General features: G+C 31.8%; 1 protein-coding gene across 7 annotated transcripts in view; it reads left to right on the top strand.

Moving 5' to 3' along the window:
* CSMD3 (CUB and Sushi multiple domains 3) overlaps window positions 1–20,163 on the top strand; it is a 1,192,082-nt gene that overhangs the window by 426,312 nt on the left and 745,607 nt on the right. For all 7 annotated transcript variants that reach the window (XM_032415697.1, XM_032415696.1, XM_032415695.1 and 4 more), the window contains exon 6: window positions 9,766–9,878. In XM_032415697.1, the coding sequence (XP_032271588.1) occupies window positions 9,766–9,878 (113 nt within the window). The remainder of the gene's footprint in view (window positions 1–9,765; window positions 9,879–20,163) is intronic.

Here is a 20,163-nt window from a genome sequence, read left to right as displayed (position 1 = left end):
ATTTACATTAAAATTGAATCTTCTTAGGCTTGCAATTTTATGCATTGTTACAAACATATACAATCATGTAGCCAAAATAAAGATATCGAATGTTTCCCTCACCCACTGTTGTGACTGTCTTTCCTTTTCTTTGAATGTCATATGAAAAAATTATACAATATACAGTCACATAGTATGTAGTATATCAATTCTTCTATTACAATGCTTGTGAGATTCATCTATATTGTTACAAGTATCAGTAGTTAATTCCTTATTACTAGTGATAAAGCATAATTGTATGAATGCACCAGATCTATTTTTATATATATAATATATGATATATATAAAATATATGTAAAACATATAAAATATAAATATAAATAAATATTTATTATATATATATTTTATAAAAACTGACCACTTGTCAGTTTTTGGTGATTATGAATGAAGATGAAGACATAATGAAGACAAAAACTTGTGTACAAGTCTTTGCATGTACATACATTTTCATTTCTCTTAGGTAAATACTAGGAGTGTGATTGCTAAGTTAAATGATAATTGTATATTGTGTAAGAAGTTGCTAACCTGTTTTTCAAAGTGGCTGTACCACACTGCATTCCATCAGCCAGATATAAAAGTTCAAATTGTTCTTCCTTCTCACCAATCTTGTAATTTCAGTTTTTTAAATGATAACCATTTTAATGAGTGTATTAGTTCTCAGTGGAATACTCCTATTAGTCATTTTCCTAAGTGGATAGTGATATCTCATTTTAATTTGAGCATCTTTTCATGTGCTTGTTTTCTGTATCTCTTCCTCCATGAAGTGTTCAAAGTTTTTACCTATTTTTTTTTGTTGAGTCATCTGTTATCTTACTAATTTGGAAAATTCTTTCTCTTTTGTAGATACATTTCCTTTTTAAATATGTGCATTAGAAATATTTTCTCCTCGTCTATGGCTTGTCATTTAATTTTTTAATAATGTATTTTCGTGAGCAGAACTTTTTTTTAATTTTTTTATTGTTATGTTAATCCCCATACATTACATCATTAGTTTTAGATATAGTGTTCCATGATTCATTGTTTGTGCATAACACCCAGTGCTCCATGCAGAACGTGCCCTCCTCAATACCCATCACCAGGCTAACCCATCCTCCCACCCCCCTTCCCTCTAGAACCCTCAGTTTGTTTTTCAGAGTCCATCGTCTCTCATGGTTCGTCTACCCCTCCGATTTCCCCCCCTTCATTCTTCCCCTCCTGCTACATTCTTCTTCTTTTTTTTTTTTCTTTCTTAACATATATTGCATTATTTGTTTCAGAGGTACAGATCTGAGATTCAACAGTCTTGCACAATTCACAGCACTTACCAGAGCACATACCCTCCCCAGTGTCCATCACCCAGTCACCCCATCCCTCCCACCCCACCCCCCACTCCAGCAACCCTCAGTTTGTTTCATGAGATTAAGAATTCCTCATATCAGTGAGGTCATATGATACATGTCTTTCTCTGTTTGACTTATTTCGCTCAGCATAATACCCTCCAGTTCCATCCACGTCGTTGCAAATGGCAAGCTCTCATTCCTTTTGATGGCTGCATAATATTCCATTGTGTATATATATATACATACCACATCTTCTTTAGCCATTCATCTGTCGATGGACATCTTGGCTCTTTCCACAGTTTGGCTATTGTGGACATTTGTGAGCAGAACTTTTTAAAATATGGAGCCCAATTTATCTTTTTTTTTAAATGATCCATGCTTTTTCTCTCCTAATTAACAAATCTCCCACTAATCCACAAATTTTTCTCCCATGCATTTTTCTGGAAGTTTTAATATTTTTTGCATTTTCATTCATGTCTATGATCCATTTTGAATTAATATTTATGTAGGATTGAGATATTTTTTCCTTATTTTTTTGTATTAAAATATTCAGTTACACACCATTTGTCGAGATGATATTTTTTCTTCATTCAGTTACATTGAATTCTTTGTTAAAAATCAATTGGTCGGGGCACCTGGGTGGCTCAGTTGGTTAAGCGACTGCCTTCGGCTCAGGTCATGATCCTGGAGTCCCGGGATCGAGTCCCACATCAGGCTCCCTGCTCAGCGGGGAGTCTGCTTCTCCCTCTGACTCTCCTCCCTCTCATGCTCTCTGTCTCTCATTCTCTCTCTCTCAAATAAATAAATAAAATCTTTAAAAAAAAAAAAAAAAAAATCAATTGGTCATATATCTGTAGATTTATTTCTAGACTTTCTATTTTCTTCCATTTATCTGTATATTAGATCAGCAGCACCTCATTATTACTGTAGATTGATAGTCTAAAATCAACTAGCATGAATCATCAATTAAGTTCTTTTTAAAAAAAGATTATTCTAGTACTTTATATTTCCACATGAATTTTAGAATTCATTTCCACTGAGATTTTCACAAGAATTATCCTGAATTTATATATTAATTGGGGAAAATGGCATCATAACCATGTTGAATCTTCCTATAAATGAATGTGGGCATATTTATCTACCTACTTAGGTTATCTAAGTATATAAATATGATTTATATATTATTTGAAGTTTAAAGCATATTAAAAATGATGTACATTTTGTTATATTTATTCCTGTTTCAATTATTTTTATGATATTGCAAGTGATACTATAATTAAAAAAATCAATTTTCAATTGCTCATTGCTAAGGCACAGAAATACAGCTGATTTTTATACATTCATTTTTCTATCCTGAGATCTTGATAAAGTCATTCATAAGGTCTTCTAGCATTTTGTAGATTTATAGAAATTTTCTACATAGACAGTCATATCCTCTGAAAACAAAGACAACTTTACCCTTTTCTTTACCTTTGGCATGTCTTTTATTTACTTTTCTTTATTGCAGTAGCAGGAACTTCCAATTCAATGCTGAATAGAAATGGTGAGAGTGGACATCTATAATTTGTTTCTGATCTTACAGGGAAAGCACTGAATTATTCACCTTTAAAAATTATCACAATTATATTAGCTGTATCTTTTTCATGGATGCCCTTTATCAGGTTGAATACTTGATTTTACCAGTTTGCTGAGACTTTTTAAAATCATAAATAGATGGTTAATTTTTCAAGTGTGAACTTTAGACTGAGGTTTATTTTTTTCCTATGGTTGTTCAATTGTCCCAGCATCATTTATTGAAAAGGCTATTGTTTACTTGGAGTTCATTCTTCTTTTTCAAATTTGTTTTATCTATCCTGGGTCCTGTACCTTTCCATGTCCATTTTATAATTACCTTGTGTGTGTCTACAAAAAAAATTTCCTGGCGTTTCAATAAGAATTGCATTAAAACTGTAGATTATTTGGGGGAGAATTAATATCTTTACTATGATAAGTCAATTCAGGGACATGGCATGTCTTTTCATTTACTTATGTCTTTGATTTTTTATTGCATTTTTAAATTTTCCTGATACAGACCCTATAAATGATTTACTAGATTTATACCTAAGTATTTAATTTTATTCAAAAAAATTGTCAATTGTATTTTTTTCAATTTCCACATGTTCATTGTTATTATTTAGAAATTGAATTTTTTTTTTAGTTCATCTTGTATCCAACGACCAGGCTGAATACACTTATTAGTTCTAGGGGTTTATTTTGTAGACTGTTTGGGATTTTCTACATAAATAATCATATCATTTTAAGTAAGGACAATTTTTTTCTTTCCAAGATATATTCCTTTTAATTTATTTTTCATGCCTATGGACTCAACCAAACTTCTAGCACAATGTTGAATAAGAGTCATGTACTGTGTTCCTGATCTTAACAAAAAACATTCAGTAATTCAATATTAAGTATGATGTTATAGGTTTTTGTACATGTTCTTTATCCAGTTGAGAATGTTCCCTCTCTTCCTAATTTGCTGAGAGGTTTTTTTTTTTTTAACATTTTTAAAAATTTTATTTTATTATGTTATGTTAATCACCATACATTACATCATGAGTGTTTGATGTAGTGTTCCATGACTCACTGTTTGCGTATAACACCCAGTGCTCCATTTAATATGTGCCCTCTTTAATACCCATCACCCTCTTTAATACCCAGTCTCTCATGGTGCTGAGAGTTTTTATCATCAATGGATATTGGATTTTGTGAAATGCTTTTTCTGTGTCTATTGATTTGATCATTAAATTTCCTTTTATCGCCTGTTGATATGGTGGATTATATTAATTGATTTTCAAAGATTGAGCCAGCCTTATATAATTTGAATAAATCTCACTAGGTCATGGTGTGTAATTCATTTTATACCTTGGTGAATTCAATTTGCTAATATTTACTGAAGGTTTTTGTATCTATGAGAGATATTGGTCTGAAGTTTTTTGTTTGTTTTTGTTTTTTAGTTTTATTTATTTTCTGTTTTTGTACTGACCTTGTCTGGTTTTATCAATAGTGTAATACCAACCTTGTTAAATGAGTTGAGAAGTGTTCCCTCCTCTTCTGTTTTCTGGAAAATAATGGGTAAAATCGTTGTTAATTCTTTATATGTTTAGTAGAATTCTCTATTAATATCTGGATGTGGAGGTTTTTTGCTAGTTTTTAATTACAAATTCAATTTTGAAATGGCTATAGTACTATTCAACTTTTCTATTTCATCTTCATTAAATTTTGGTAGCTAGACACACACATTATATCTGAAATATAAAGAGATTTTCCTGAAGCTTGTGTTTAGATAAAAATAACACTATTTTACAGCATCCAATTTTTATAAGAAAAATGTCTAAAAGACAGATCAGGGAAATAGGGGATATGTGGGAAGCGAAAGTCAGGGTAGAGATGGGGATGAGCAAGAGGGCGGTGTCAGTAAAGGGAGGGGTTAGAAAGAGAAGAAAATTTAGTGTAGCCACTTCTCTCATTTGCTTTGTAAAGACTTCATAACATCTGACTTCTGAATAATTGGACTGCATAATACAATGCTCAGCTTCTTAATGCTCTTGTTAAAACCACGTAAGATTGTGTGTTCTGCAGTTCAGTGACTTTTAAATACCTAACCAAGAACACAAACACATCTGTGTTGAAAAAAAGCACAGCCTGGTCAGTGTGGATATCTGCACACTCCACACACACAGTTCTCATGACTTGCATGGCTTGGAAGATTAGTGCCTTTAATGTCATCCCAGAAGTAGATAAATTTTGTTGCTAAAATAATTTTCTAACTTACAATGGGCTGTAGAACATAATAGGGATTTTATGAGTTTTTCTTGTTTGACTATTTTTAAAGATGCTGGTTTTTCTTGGGACTATGAAACACATTTCTATCCAGACACAAATGAATACATAAAATTAGCGGTTTTTGAAAGGGTTCTATTAAATAATTGTACAACATGTTATTTGATTTTATGTCAAAGTATGGGAATGGGAGAGTTATTGTTGAAATAAATTTAAGAAATTCTGTGTTAAAACTTTACAAAAAAATCTAGAGAAGGGGCATATGGTTACAAAACAACAATTCAAAGTCTTTTTTGACTGGGGTAACTTCCCCTATCCCCAAAGGCAGTTTTGGTGGCTAATATTTATTAGAACACACTTTGAGAAATGTTGTAATAGGATATTACCCAATTTGATTAGCATCTGTTCATTATCTATAATTTGAAATGTGCTTATGGATTCAGAGATAAATCCAATGTGGTTCCTGCTTCTAACGCCTTATCTATAGAACATGTACAGTATAATCATATGAATGTTGTGATAAGTGCCATAAGAAGTACTAAAAGAGGGCATGTGCCCAAACAGCTTATGTTCATGTATTTTCTTGATAAATAACATCAGTGTACATCTACTATTCATCAGTCATTGTGCTCAGCACCAGGAATTTAATAACCTACCTTCAAAGGAAATGTAAATAGTAGTGAGGATGGAAAACTTTCTACTATACAAAATAATAAATGATGTGATAAGACTATGCAAAGGTTCTCTGTGAGGACAGAGGAGATTTGGTACTTATCTCATCCTTGAAACTTTAAGACTGGCTTCACTGAGAATGATTAAGTAAGCAAATGAAGGTAAAACATATATAGAGACATTTTAGCCTTAAAGAGAAATTCACGGAAAGGTCTTGAGTTAAGATGAAAGAATACATTTTAGGAAATTTTTACAGGTCAAAGTAGGACAATTGATGTCACAAAATCTTGGAGAATGGAGGAAGCCAGAGAAAGAATGGGGTCAAAAAAAGTAAAAGAGGGAAAAGGGGAGACAGGGAGAGAGGGCAAGAGAGAGAAAGAAGTAAAATTAGGAGAGTGCAGGAGAACTATGTTGGGAGAGTGAGGTTTTTGATGATTTGAATAATTATGGGTTTGAGGTTGGGTTGTGCCTGAGGGTACTAAAGATGAGGAAAGACAGGTCATTAGGTGTGAATGATTTTAGGGCATTGGAAAGATAAAAAAAAAAATAGATGTTAAAGCCACAAAGAGGACACCTGTTGTTGCAAGTGTTAACTTTAAGAGACTTGAGAACCAGAGGTCAACGGATGACAGCAATAAGGATCTGAAAAGAGAGTTATAAACCAAAGACCTAGGTTTAAAATAGATTTTGACACTTCTAAAAACTGGTAAAGACCTGTGATTCTCTCAGGTTTCTTACACTTAACTCATTTTTTTGTACTGATTACAATCATGTTCTTTAAGGCACTATCTACAATAGAGAATGTTCCATGTGATTTTAAATATTAGTTTACTAAAAGAAATAAGTAAATATCAGTTTATGATTTAGTTACTTAGTTCTGCAGGAAATTATATAAATAAAAAATTTTGTAAAGGTTAATATTGGCAAGTTACACTGTATTATTGTATTTCTACATTGAATATGCAATGAAATTTGGTGTCATTATTAATTTAATATGTCCATTCCAATTTATTATTTACTCAAAAGACAGGTTTGTTTGTTGTTTTCTTTTTTTCAAAAGACAGGTTTTGAATTCTTCTTGGATACAAATAACAATAGTAGGTTATAAATTTATGACATTTATCATTATCATAATTTTCTTTGATTTAATTCTCCTAAAATCCAGTTTAGCAATTTAAAACATAATCACGAGTGTGGCTGTTTTGAGTGTAAAATGGAAAAGACATTAGAACAAGTGAAACCTCATTTCTAGACATTATCATATTACTCTTTAATGTTTTTGTACATCATTTGCCACCATCTGAAATTATCTTATTGATTTATCTATGTTACCTTCTTTATTTTCACTTTGCAAGATTGTGGCTCTTGTCTGTCTTATTTACTACTATATTTCCAACCCTTAGTATCAGGATTAACAATGAGTTATATTTAAGAAATATCTCCTTTCATATTTAATAAATTATCTAAATTAATTTAATGGAATCTTTCTAGGCAGCATTTATTCTAAGTCCTCCATTTCTAAGATGTCCTGATAGCATGTGAAATATGGTGCAGAAATATGTACAGGCATTTTCCAGATTGCTCTATAAGACATAGACAAAACCATATTGTGTAAATTATCTTTAATAATATTCAATACTAGCAGACTGTCATTTGGAAGGAGAGATACTGTGGTGCACTTGCTTTATGGTTCAGTGTCTTGGCTTACCTATAGTTCTGCTTCATAAGCTGAAACACTGAGGCTGTCAGGAATATCTTCTTATTTGCACCCCTGTTAAATTGCCATTATTTGCTCCATCTCATGTGTATTGTGCCTCTAGCTACTGCAACTCTAATATCTTCAGTTCCACCTTTCTCAATTCCTGAAGGTGAATTCAGTTGCAAACTATAGTTCCATAGTAGCTATTACTTGTCTTTTCTACCCTCTATTGCTGAAATTATCTTTGATGTCCCTGGGAAAGATGGGAAGTTTATCCTTTTTATTGCCTGTTTCATCTTCTCTCCTCTCTTACTTTTGTTGATGTCTTTGTTGTTTCTCATTTATTGGATCTTCTAAGGGCCTCTCTCCAAACTCTGTACTTTAATGTATTACAACCATCCATGTATTATAGTCTCATTATACTTAGAAATGTGTGCAGACTGTCAAAAATAATTTAAACTTTCCCTAATGGATATTTATGGGCATCAAATCAAGGAAGTGAGGAGAACCAAATTGTAAATCAAAACCTGGCATGAAACATGCTAGTCTATTGAAAATATAATTGTACCAAATCTAAATACTTTCTCATTGAATTGCTTTTTAAACCAAACCAACCAACAAGCAAAGGTAAACATAACTTGGATAGTTTTGAAAGTAAAGAAGTAAAAATTTAAAACTTGAGTCTTAACATCATAAAGTTATATACATATCTTTATTTGCTAAATTCAGATATGAAAAAGGAGCCAATAAATAGGGTCACCACTATGAAAAGAGAAAATAGGGCATTAATAGGAAAAAGTTAGAGAAGATGCGTTCCAAAGTGGAAAGAGGGATGAGAAATGTATGTGATAGAACCCATCTTGTTCATGTTAGAATCATGAACATTGGATCACACAGTAATATTGTGAAGACCATTCTACACACCTGTGCGTATACATCTGCCCACAATGATCCAGTAAAGGTAAAATTCATATTTCTATGGCATGGCAGATAGTCATCCACAGAAAGTGATAGCTAGTTCCAAAATATCATGGGAAAGTAGGTTTTGGGGGAAATAAGGGAACATATTGTATAAAGGGTCCTTGGATCACCATGTCTGCATCTCGACAGTAATTAATGTGTACAACATATATTCCAGTCTCCTCCTACGGGTCCCCTAGAGTGACTGCCTGCAAAGCACTGAGAGAAGAGTTGTAATCACACCCCCCAACACACACACACACACACACACACACACACACACACACCAGCTATTTTGCTGTATGATGAAGAAAAGCAAAAGCTTTGAATAATAGTAAAGATACATCTTATACTGGTTATTAGGAAACCTTAGTGAATAACTCTTCTTCAGTATGTAGTAGTCTAGCTTTTGAGACTATTTTACCTTGGCTTTATTGCACACACCTAGGATTTAAGTGAGTGGTTATATGGGTGTAATATTCCTTTATTGAATGAAATTAGAGAAACTGCTTCCCTGGAAATCTTCAAAAGATATAGAACAAGAGAGTTACTTCATCTGTTGACCATGACCAGTATCTGGGGCATAGTTTCAAAGTTTTACTCTAACTACCTTGCCTTAAGGAGACTATGAAATGGTACCTTTGTGACTAAATATATGGAGAATAAATATACATCCAAAATACAATCTGTTTTCTGTCTGTTAATTGGGGCAGACCTCTAGTGCATTATAGAAGTATATATTATAATGAAAGCTAATCACAAAAAATTATAGTATTGGAAATCACATTAAAAGAGTGCTTGCCCTATGAAAAGAAATTAGGAAATTTGCTATAGAATATGAAATGTGGAAAATATATTAAGTGGAAAGAGTATATCAATTGCTTTGAAGTCTATTTTCTAACTATACCATATCGATATATTCTTGAGGAGCATAAGGACCAGCACCATTAGCTCAGCCTCCATTATGTTTATTATTATCTAGGCAATAAATTTGGGTGAATCAAAAATTATATCCAGTTCACAGTTTATTTTATTAATATATGCAAACTGATTGGAAAGCACATTTGGAGTTGCACCATTCTATGATTGATTTCCTATGCATAAAATAACTAATTTTTTCGTATTTAAAAATTAAAAATGAAATGTCATGAATATTGTATACAGGTAGACATTTTTCGGGGTCCCAATTCAGTGAAAACATTTACTGCTGAAAAGTTTTTAAGAATTTTTTTGTTGTTGTCTTTTATAATTCAGGTTATCTGGAATGAATATACCACCACCAATTATCAGCAACAAAAACTGGCTCAGACTGCATTTTGTTACAGACAGCAATCACCGATACCGTGGATTTAGTGCTCCATATCAAGGTATGTTTAATGAATTCCTTTGTCTCTTTTGATATGTGAAATGATTTTGGTATATACAGCTGGATTTTGCGATAGAAGCAAAATATCTTTTGCATTAATAAATGGTAATTTGAACAAGCAAAAATGGTCATCCCCTTGCTGAGGCAATAATGTGATAATAACTAAATTACAGTAGAAAAGTTGGTTTTTATAGCACAGTGCTCAAAATAAAGAATATTATGACCTCTAAAAGATAATATATAACAGATGTCATGCTTTACTTTAATAAAGTGCTTCAGCAAATAGACATGCTTCCTAAAGCTGTACCACAAAACACTGAAGAAAACCTGCAGTTGTAAATAGGCTCTCCATCAATTGAAATCCATTTTCATATACAGTGTGTTTGCTATTGCTAGTTTAATTAACCTTGTTAGGATTATTATCCATTGTTTTTATTAACAGGCATAATTTTGAATAAGTGGGATACAGTATTTGATGTATTAACTTGAAAAAAACTCTATTTAGAACAAGATTATTATGAAGATGAAGTGTTAATGAAAATGTAGCTTCTACAATGTTTATTAATATTATGTGGGTTTAGTGTACTTTATCCTCAGACTACTTATGTAAATAATTCATTTCATTCTCAGTAGTGTATCAGCTCCTGTGAAGGGAATTGTGAGCACTGCCATAGTTACATTTTTCCATTTATCTGTTTTTCTTTTTTCATTTAATGTTTTCCTTTATAGTAGTCTTAAGTCTTAGGCACTTTACAAATTTAATATGGTGACTTTAGGTAGCTTATAGTTAATAGCTAAAATGTTATTAGGCCACATACTGTTTTCTGGAATACAAATTTCAACAATTAATTCATATTTTGAAGACCAGTAACCTATCGATAGGCGTCCTATCAATAAGATTTCTGACAATAGTAGTAACAGATTAATGTGATTGGTATTTTGACATTTATAATAGTGTATTGGGTATTACTGTAATAAAAATCCCTAAAATAATAACTTAAAAGTAAAGATTTTAGACAAAACCCACTGTAGAAAAATCTATAATTTCTATTGCTAATGTAGTTAATTTGAATGGAAGCAGGAATGCAAATATGCTCTTAAATCTATGCATTTCTCATAACTGAATACATTACTCATCATAAAATACTGTATTTTAAAATTGAAAATTAAATATGCATAGAAAATTACTTTTATATGTTTTATTAAAAATAGCTGTCCAGAGCATAGTAACTTGAATCTTACCAGTTTCAGCCATTGTCACTTTTAAATTTTGAAATAATATTTTGTTGAATTTCCAATTTCAATATTTAAAATTTTTGTGTCCTTCAGGAATCAGAGGACTTCTTCTATTGAAAAAAAAATTGTTGTGGAGCTTCTTTATCTCTCTGGGTTGACCCCTTCCTTTCGGGGCTTTCCAGCCGTATGATTTTTTGGCTCTAATTCCTCTGCAATGAGTTAAAACAGATGGCATGGCAGGAATTCAAAAGACTCTCATCTTTGACTCATGTGGTGATCTTTTCTTCTAGATTCATGAAATCTTTCAGTCAGATGGCTTTTCCTCATCTGAATAGAAATAAAGTATTTTATGTTTAAATGCATAACCTGGAGGAAAAAACATGATCTATCTCAAAAATAAAATGATACTTCATTTGCTTTATGTAGTATGGTTTCATGAAACTGGTATCCCTAGATAGGGTTGTTTTGCATTATAAGGTAATAGGGCAAAGCTGCCAGTAGATTTGTGTATTTAATTATTATTTTCAATATTCTACTTGCTGATCTTAAATTGACTTTTATAAGTACCTTCAGGTTCAATTTGATTTTCTGGCATTGCCTATCTGGTTTCAGGAGTGAAAAAGAGCCTCACAGTGAATTCACTGCAGTAAAATAGAAAGGAAGTGTTTTATGGGGTATGCATTTTTTCAATTTTCTTCAGGAAAAGGAGTTCAAAAGAGGGTAATTTTTGGTGTAATCTATATCTACATAATGTAGAGGAAATAAAGTGGCCTAAGAAAATGGAAGCTATGACTTTATAATATGATCAAGGAAAAGTTTTATTATATAAAAATCCACCTTTACATGTATCCTTTTAAAACTTTCCTGATTACGGCCTGATTTTTCTAACTGCATTATGTCCAAATAACATTTTACCTAGCAACATAAATTCATTTGGAGAAGTAATTCTTGAAACTATAAACAAAATTGGGCTAAAAAAGAGAAAACCCTCTAAGAAGCAAGCTTAAATAGCTGTAAAATTCATAATTCTGACAACCTGAAAGACATGCCCTAGCATGAAATGCTAATCATCCTGTTTTACATTGTACTAGGCTACCATTTAATATCACTGGTATCTAGATTAAAGCCAATGAAAGAGAACAAAAATTACTGTACAGAAGTCATAACCAGGTTTCCATATAATACAGTTTCTTAATAACTCAAATACTTATTGAGTACCCAGCGATTATTACCGTTACCTTTTATTTTGAATTAATTTAATGTTTTAATGAAGCTCTAGGTTTCCACAGACTGATTATTTTCTCCGTAGCATTTCTGTTTAACCTGTGTTCTTTATAAAAAACCTTGAAAATTAACTGCAAGCTTACTAAAGGTTCCTGAATGGCATTAGCTGTGTGTCCCATCATGGATGGCGTAGGCACATAGACACACTAACACGCCTTCCTCAATAGAGCGTAAATTGTGTTAGAAGCTAGCTTCCTTATTGGTTCAGATATAATTTAAATAGGGTTAAGTAGAGGTAGTGGATAACACGCTAACAAATGTAACTCTATTTTAACTCAAAAATACTCAGAAACGTCTTGATTTAAATAAATTGCCTTTGATATGCAAATTGCTTCCCCCTTCCCAGATCCCACACTGAATATGTCCACTTCTATCTAAAATAAAACTGACTCTTTTCTCCCCCTGGGTTTATTTGTATTGGAAATCCCTTCTTTGAAAACCCTATTATTATCTCTATGTTTCAAAATATTTTTCTCTTTAATTTTCAACTCTCCCCCCAAGAAACTTATTTTAATATCATTTTACTATATTAGTCTTTGTTTTTAAAATTCTTCCTGCATTCAAGTTTCATTAAACCTCTTCTAATGAGAACTTGAATTGTGCTATGTCACACATAAGTGGTGTAATTTTTCTTATCTGTGGTGTTTGGAAGTCCTCATATTTATTTTTTGAAACCTCCATAGCATTGTCATTTGATTTTTATTATAAACCTAAAATCTATTTATTTTCCATTTCTATGAATATCTGATCATGTGTTCTTAATTTCTAAATTGGAAAGAGATTTTCAGATGACAATTGTCCAATACATAAAACCTTAACCCTAAATGGTGTTTATTTAAAAGTATTATGTTTTTACCCATCAGTCTCCATTATTCAACTATGAAATATTATTACAACATTTTTCATTTTAAGTTTTTCAACATTTCACATTTTCTTAATGTACTAAGATGCTATAGCTGTAGATAATCACAAAATTGTCTTTGGTATGTAAGTTTAGAAAGTGCAGCATATAATTAATTCCAATTACCCAAATATATGAATTTCTATATTATAGATTATGTTTTCTAAATTCTTACAGATTTTATCACATTTTGACTTTTCCTTTTCTTCCATAACCTTGTTTATGTGATTCTTCTTATGTAGGTTAATATTTTCTAGACATTTATTTTCAATTTAACAAAGATACATCAATAGTAAATACAGTGTATTTTAAAGTTAGGAAGGAAAATATTTTATTACATAGTTTCTCAAAGAGGTTGTCATCCTTTTTGGGATCAGCTGTGTGTCTTTTTGGTGAGAAAAACATATTTAATGAATGGAACTTTCAAATTGTATTGAAAATGCACTGCCATAAACCTCAGTTATACAGAAGCCTGTGACATTTTAGATGCACATAATTTAAGTGAAAAACAACTTTGGAGGAGTATCCATTTCTTAGATTTGGGAATGTTTTGACATAAACGTGAGTGCAGAGTTACCGAACAAAGATAAATAAGATTATCAGGGGCCCAGGATAATCTATAAGGGAAAGACTAAGAATTGGAGTTTGTGAGGTTACTAATTGCTATCTGAGTTGTTTGAGCCTTGGTTTCTCCATCAGTGGAAAAAAAAGGCACAGTTGGTAGACACATAATTATTGTGCAATTAAAAATGTATTAGGATTTCTATGAGTAAAAGTCAGACATTCAGTGAATAAAGATGCTTCAGTGGAAAGAAATAATCAACCATGGGAAATGGGTGAGAAATATACTTTCTAACCATGAGATAGAAATAGTTTAAAAATTGTGATCAAACATAAATCTGAATCCTGGAACCACATGTAAAAATGAAAAATCCTACGTTTTATAAGTACATTCCCACTTCTCCAGGGAAAAAAGGGCTTTTCCTTAGAACACAATTTTAAAATGAAATTTTAAAAAATAAACTCAGTTATGTTATAAAAACTCATAACAATTTGTAAAATAATGTTCAAATTTAAAAATAAAGCACAACATCAAAGCAATCTGTGTAATGCTGTATTTTTTTTCTAATTTTGCTTAGGCATCAGTTTTTCTTTGTGTACCTTGGTATATCCATTTATAATAAAGCACAAGGAATCCCATCCCAGCATTCTAATCACAAAACTCCTCCTTTAATTTGATAACTATCAATGTGAGTCATTGGGATTCAAGGTTGGAGGTAGGACTGTGACATAGTAAGAGAAGATCAAAACTTTTGGTTCAGATAATTTAGGTGTACATAGTTTAATAAGAATGTTGGACATGGACAATTAGGCTATTTTCCTGGTGAAGACAATAGACAGGGCTTTGCTAATACAATTCAAGAGATATAGTCTCTCTATGTATATTTCATATTATTGTAGATATTATTTATTTTTTAGTGAGTACATACTGTGGGAAAATTCATAAACTGTACTTGAATTGTTATCTCAAAATAATCCCCTTTTCATACAATAGACAAAATGCATTATTTTAAGGTTAGGAAGTCAGCTAGTTATTTTCATTTACTGAGTTTTGAGAGAATAAGATGTTGAGTTCCATTGGTGTTTAGTGTTTGAGAATAACTTCTAATCTTGTACCTTATTTCCTTTTGATTTTATTATTAACATCACTTTTTTTTTCCTTCAAGTCTCATTCAGGGTTAAATCATTCCTTTCATCTTGAAATTCTCTTTTTTCCTTTTATTCTGAGGTTAAAAAAAAAGAAACTTCTTTTACTTCTTGCTTAATGAACTTGTCTGGTTTATGAAGTTCATTGTTGTAATTAGTACAATGTCTACACAACCATTAGAGATAATGAAGATATTTAATAGTCAAAATGGTCTAAGTAACTATTGGTCTGTCTAAAAGAACCATTAAAAACTCCCTATAGCATTTCCTCTGTGATGTAAATTTATGTTTATAGTTCATGCCAATATAACATTTAAGGCCTTTTACCATATTAGTTGATAATGATAGAATTAAATTCTTCCATAGCTAACTATATTTACTTTTTCATTCCCATCCTTAAAACTTATATGCCAATCTTCCTATATATCCCTCAGACCAAAATTCTGTTCAGAACTTGTGGATGTGTTTGACAGTAAACTGGCTAATTATTATTTCATTTCAAATTTCTCTGAAGTAGACAGTTCACTGTGAAACACAACTAGTAACCTGAGTGAAGCATTGTATGTCAGAAACACAATGTTAGTGATTCATTTTTGCTTAACATTAGTCAAACAATAATTTCTAGTAAAATACTTTATCTTGCTAAACATTTTAACATTTATGAATTAAAATTAAGCCATATGACTGACTGCATTTAGAGTTGAACCAAAGTTTTAATATATGAAATGAGAATTTAGATATAGGGTAGAATATTAGGAATAATATTTCATTTATCTCACCTCACTGTTTTATAGTCCTTTTATTCTGGTTGTGAGTTAACTATATGCATTAACACAGAGACTACCCAGAGTTATTGATGGCTGTCATCTAGGAGAAAAAGGTATTTTGGAAACATTACACTCAGATTCTGATTAAGAGGATCACTTAAAACCAGGTGACAATGGATTTTTTTTTCTTTTACATTTATTTATTTATTTATATTATTATGTTATGTTAATCACCATACATTACATCATTAGTTTTTGATGTGGTGTTCCATGATTCATTGTTGTGTATAACACCCAGTGCTCCATGCAGAACATGCCCTCTTTAATACCCATCACCAGGCTAACCCACTCCCCCACCCCCCTCCCCTCTAGAACCCTCGGTTTGTTTCTCAGAGTCCATAGTCTCTCATGGTTCCTCTCCCACCACCCATAGATGGCGGGGGAGGGGGCCTCTGTCAGCCGCTACCGGCAAGTGATAGTGACGATGGATTTTTAAGCAAAGTACAGCAAGAAAATGTAAGGAGAAAGAATGTATGTACTTAAGAAGTAGTCACAGAAATCAGTATATTAAAGATGATATGGAGATTCTGTTATAAAATTTTCATTATTTTCCTAGGAATTGAATCAATCTCCATAACATTGATATTAGAATGATTCCAACATAGTTGAGAAAGAAAATATCATTTATTTTTATTTAAAGAAAGATCTTTAAGGCTTTCAGTTGCTAAGTGTTTTTTTCTTAAGCCAATATTTTGGTTGTTTCTTTAAAAAAAATATTTAATGCTTAAAATAAAATCTTTATGGTTTGCTAAGTGTTCTTTCTTAGGCTGGTGTTTAATCCATTTACATAAACTCTTTGTGGATATATCTTAAAAAGTGAAAGGCAAATTATATTAACCTTATGTTATAATCTCATAGAATTTGTAAGAATCCAGAAATATCTTAGTAAAATGATTGTGATTTAGATTACTATTTTCAAATACAGCAACTACTATGAGTAGGAGATAATTATCAAATATCCAGTGGTGATACTTTCTAAAACATATAGTAGTAGGTTTAAAATATAGTGCTTGACAACTGTACAACTGAAAAAAAATTCATTTTGGTATAACATTTTAATTTGGCTCATGTTTTCCTGTTAATGATAAGATAAACTTGCCAGTCTCTTCTAGGAAAAACATCTCTTTTGTGTTAACTCAACTTCCTTGGGGCAAAAGCTCAAACTTTCAGGGTTTAGATCACTTCCTTCTTTTTTAAAGAAAATTTCTAGATATAAGTGATAGCCTGTGAGACCTAATAGTGTTGGGATAAAATACGGGACAGATATGGCCTGTCCATATCTAAACCCTTGCTTTGATTCATAAATATTAACCAGTTTCCATGGAGATGTCACTTCTTGGTAACTAGGAATCCTGTAGACATCTACTGGTAGTATCCACAAGGCAACTTGTGGTATGCTCTTTAAGCATGGTAAGTTGTCCACCTTTCTGACTCTACTCCGTGACACCTTTTGCTGGGTCTTCCCATCTACTCTTTAGCTAAAGCTCTTTAAGCCTCATTTTCTACTATAAATTCTCTTTTTCCCTTACCATAATGACCCCATGGCAGGGTCCTGGCTCTGTGTTAATTCACTCCTACTTATCTACTACCCAATACCCATTGGTCAGTAAAGTGTAAAACTACCCACTTGCTGGACACATATGATTCTGGTGCTCTATTGAATCTGGATATATCTTTAAGGGGCTTACATTTTTCCATAAGTCAATGATGTACAATTTCAGAATTAATTCCTATAGCAAGTATAGTTTAACAGATTTATATAGATGCTTGTACTATATCTAACTTCCATCCTCCATGAGAGTTTTTACACAATAGGGCAGCTTACACTTTCTGTTCCTATCAGACAGTGGGAAAGTTTTTTTTGTGTCATGTCCTAGTTTTCACTAATCATAGGTTTTGTAAAGCTCTATTAACTATGTCTTCCAAGTTTGCCTCCTGATCTGAAAAAGAAACTGTTTGAAATTTATATTTCATATTCTCTTTCACCATAACTCTTAAGACTAATATCTAGATATGAACTTTTAAAAAAATGTAATATTCAGTCAAAGTTGTATAAGAACTCTCTGAAATCAAAGGGATCCTCAAGGGCTCAAAGAATGAGGAAAGTCCACAGTATCAAGATTAATAGTAACAAGAAATACAAATGTTTTAGATTTTCAAAATAGTCCAGCTATTATTAAGTTCAAAACTGATCTCCTCAAAGAAATACACGTATTATATTTCCTACATAAGTTTAAAATGTATTCTGTACTGACTTAATAATGTTTTTTAAGCTACATTTACAATTACAAATTGATTTTTTAAAAAAATATGTAAGTCTATAATATTTAGTATCTTATCCCAACCAACTTTGGGTTAGTATTTTCAGTTAATATAATTTCTATCAAGTATTTTAAAATTTTATAATGTAATGAATTCATGAATAACACTTTTGTTTATAATTGTTTGAATTTCTTGTATTTCAAAGTACATCTGGTAGATTACAAAAATTGCCATCATTTTATGGTCATACCTCATGGTGATTCAGTATTGTTCTATTTAGTATTCATTTGTATAAAAATATATATGATAGAGTTTTACTCATATTAAGAATTCTTATATGCTAACATTTACCTAGTGAGGGCAATTTTGTTACATCACCTAAGGATGAGCATATAACAAAAGATAATTGATTAAGTTGGTGTTTAGCAAACAGAATTCAGTGTTTTATAAATTCTGTTGCAATGACAAGTATATTGAACAGGTGATTTTGTCTTTAGTAATGATTTAATAATTGCACAAGATGGCCTTCAAAGGGCTTATTCCATCAAGCACAACAAGTACAAGCAATCAAACACACTGTATATGATTGATTCTTCCATGTCAGTATGAAAAATGGAGTCTGAGGCAATGCTTGTGGACCTTACATTCATTTCATAGGCAGTTTTACCATGCCATTTGAAAATAACATCACATAATTAAAATTCCTAGACTTTTTAATTCAAATTCACAGATATCCAGAAATAGTTAAAGGCAATTCAGAAAAAATTCCTTCAAATGATTAAAAAAAAAAATAGGATTTTCCTTAAGTTTAAAGTTGTATGGCAATGGTGGTCACACAAGGTCAATTTTGGGGCCCAAAAAGCTCCACAATCACTGGGTTAAACAAATTTAAGTTGAATTATTTGATTTAAGCAAATGATACCTTTTAAGCTTATTTAGGACCTGCTCTTCCTCAGGACACCTTTTGGGAAATGATCCTAGAAGGTATAAATGGAAGGATTAGCTTCATGTGACAATAAATTTATTATTACATATCCGGATCTTTCTTCATTTATGTAATTAACTCAAGTATAAATGAGGCAGGCATGTTGCTAATGTTATTTAATTAAACTAAAATATTTTTTTAGATCAAAGCCCCATTTGAGATTATTATGACACATTTATTCCATCATTTACTACCTGTCCACTTTTGTTCAACAAAAATACTACGGAGCACTTACTTTGTAGCAGACACTGAGCTAGGCTCTGCAAATTACACAGTCCCGAGTTCAGTCCAGTTCAGTTCAGTTCAGTCCAGTCCAGTTCAGTTCAGTTCAGTCCCTGAATTCAGAGTTTCCTGTCTAGTCTGTGAAAAGATGAGTGAATATTCCATGAAAAGAAAAACAATTTATGAAGTATTATAATTAAGAAAATACAAGCTCATATGGGAAGTGAAGGGGAATACATGGTCCAGGAAAACTCTCAGAACACTTGGCATCTGACTTGAGTAATAAGGGATGCAGAGTAGTTGTAGGTTAGAATGGTGATGTGATATCTATGGTATAAAACTATGTTAGTCTATGTACTGTGGCTGCACAGGTTATTAAAATGTTGAAATAGTATGATTGGTAAATAAATAGCCACTCTCATTGGGCCAAGAGCATGTGCACTGCCTTCTGACTCCTGACCTGCCTCATCTCTTTGAAGACTCACTGGATTGCCCCAAAATATAACAAGTGGCTCATATCTGTCACAACAGGGCACCTTCTAGATACTACCAGTGACCAACATTCACAATTCAGTTTCTAGTCCCTACCAGCTGTTACTCGGTGTTCTTAATATCACTCAGACCTCTGGTTCATGACAAATTCAAAGTGACCAGCAAAAAATACTACTGTCTATTACTATTGGATGACTTTAAAAAGATAGATTGTTTACTTAAAAGAATAACACATATCTGCAAATTAAAAGATATGAGCAATATAAATATTCTATCTACTATTTAAAAGCTAGAAAACAAATTCTGCATTGTTTTATAGTTACCTGGTTTTATAATTTGTGACTCCCTAAAGACAGTGACTGTGTCCTTT

This window comes from Phoca vitulina, unplaced genomic scaffold (genome assembly GCF_004348235.1).
Source record: "Phoca vitulina isolate PV1807 unplaced genomic scaffold, GSC_HSeal_1.0 scaffold18, whole genome shotgun sequence".
Lineage (NCBI taxonomy): Eukaryota > Metazoa > Chordata > Mammalia > Carnivora > Phocidae > Phoca > Phoca vitulina.
This window is presented reverse-complemented; position numbering and strand designations above follow the sequence as displayed.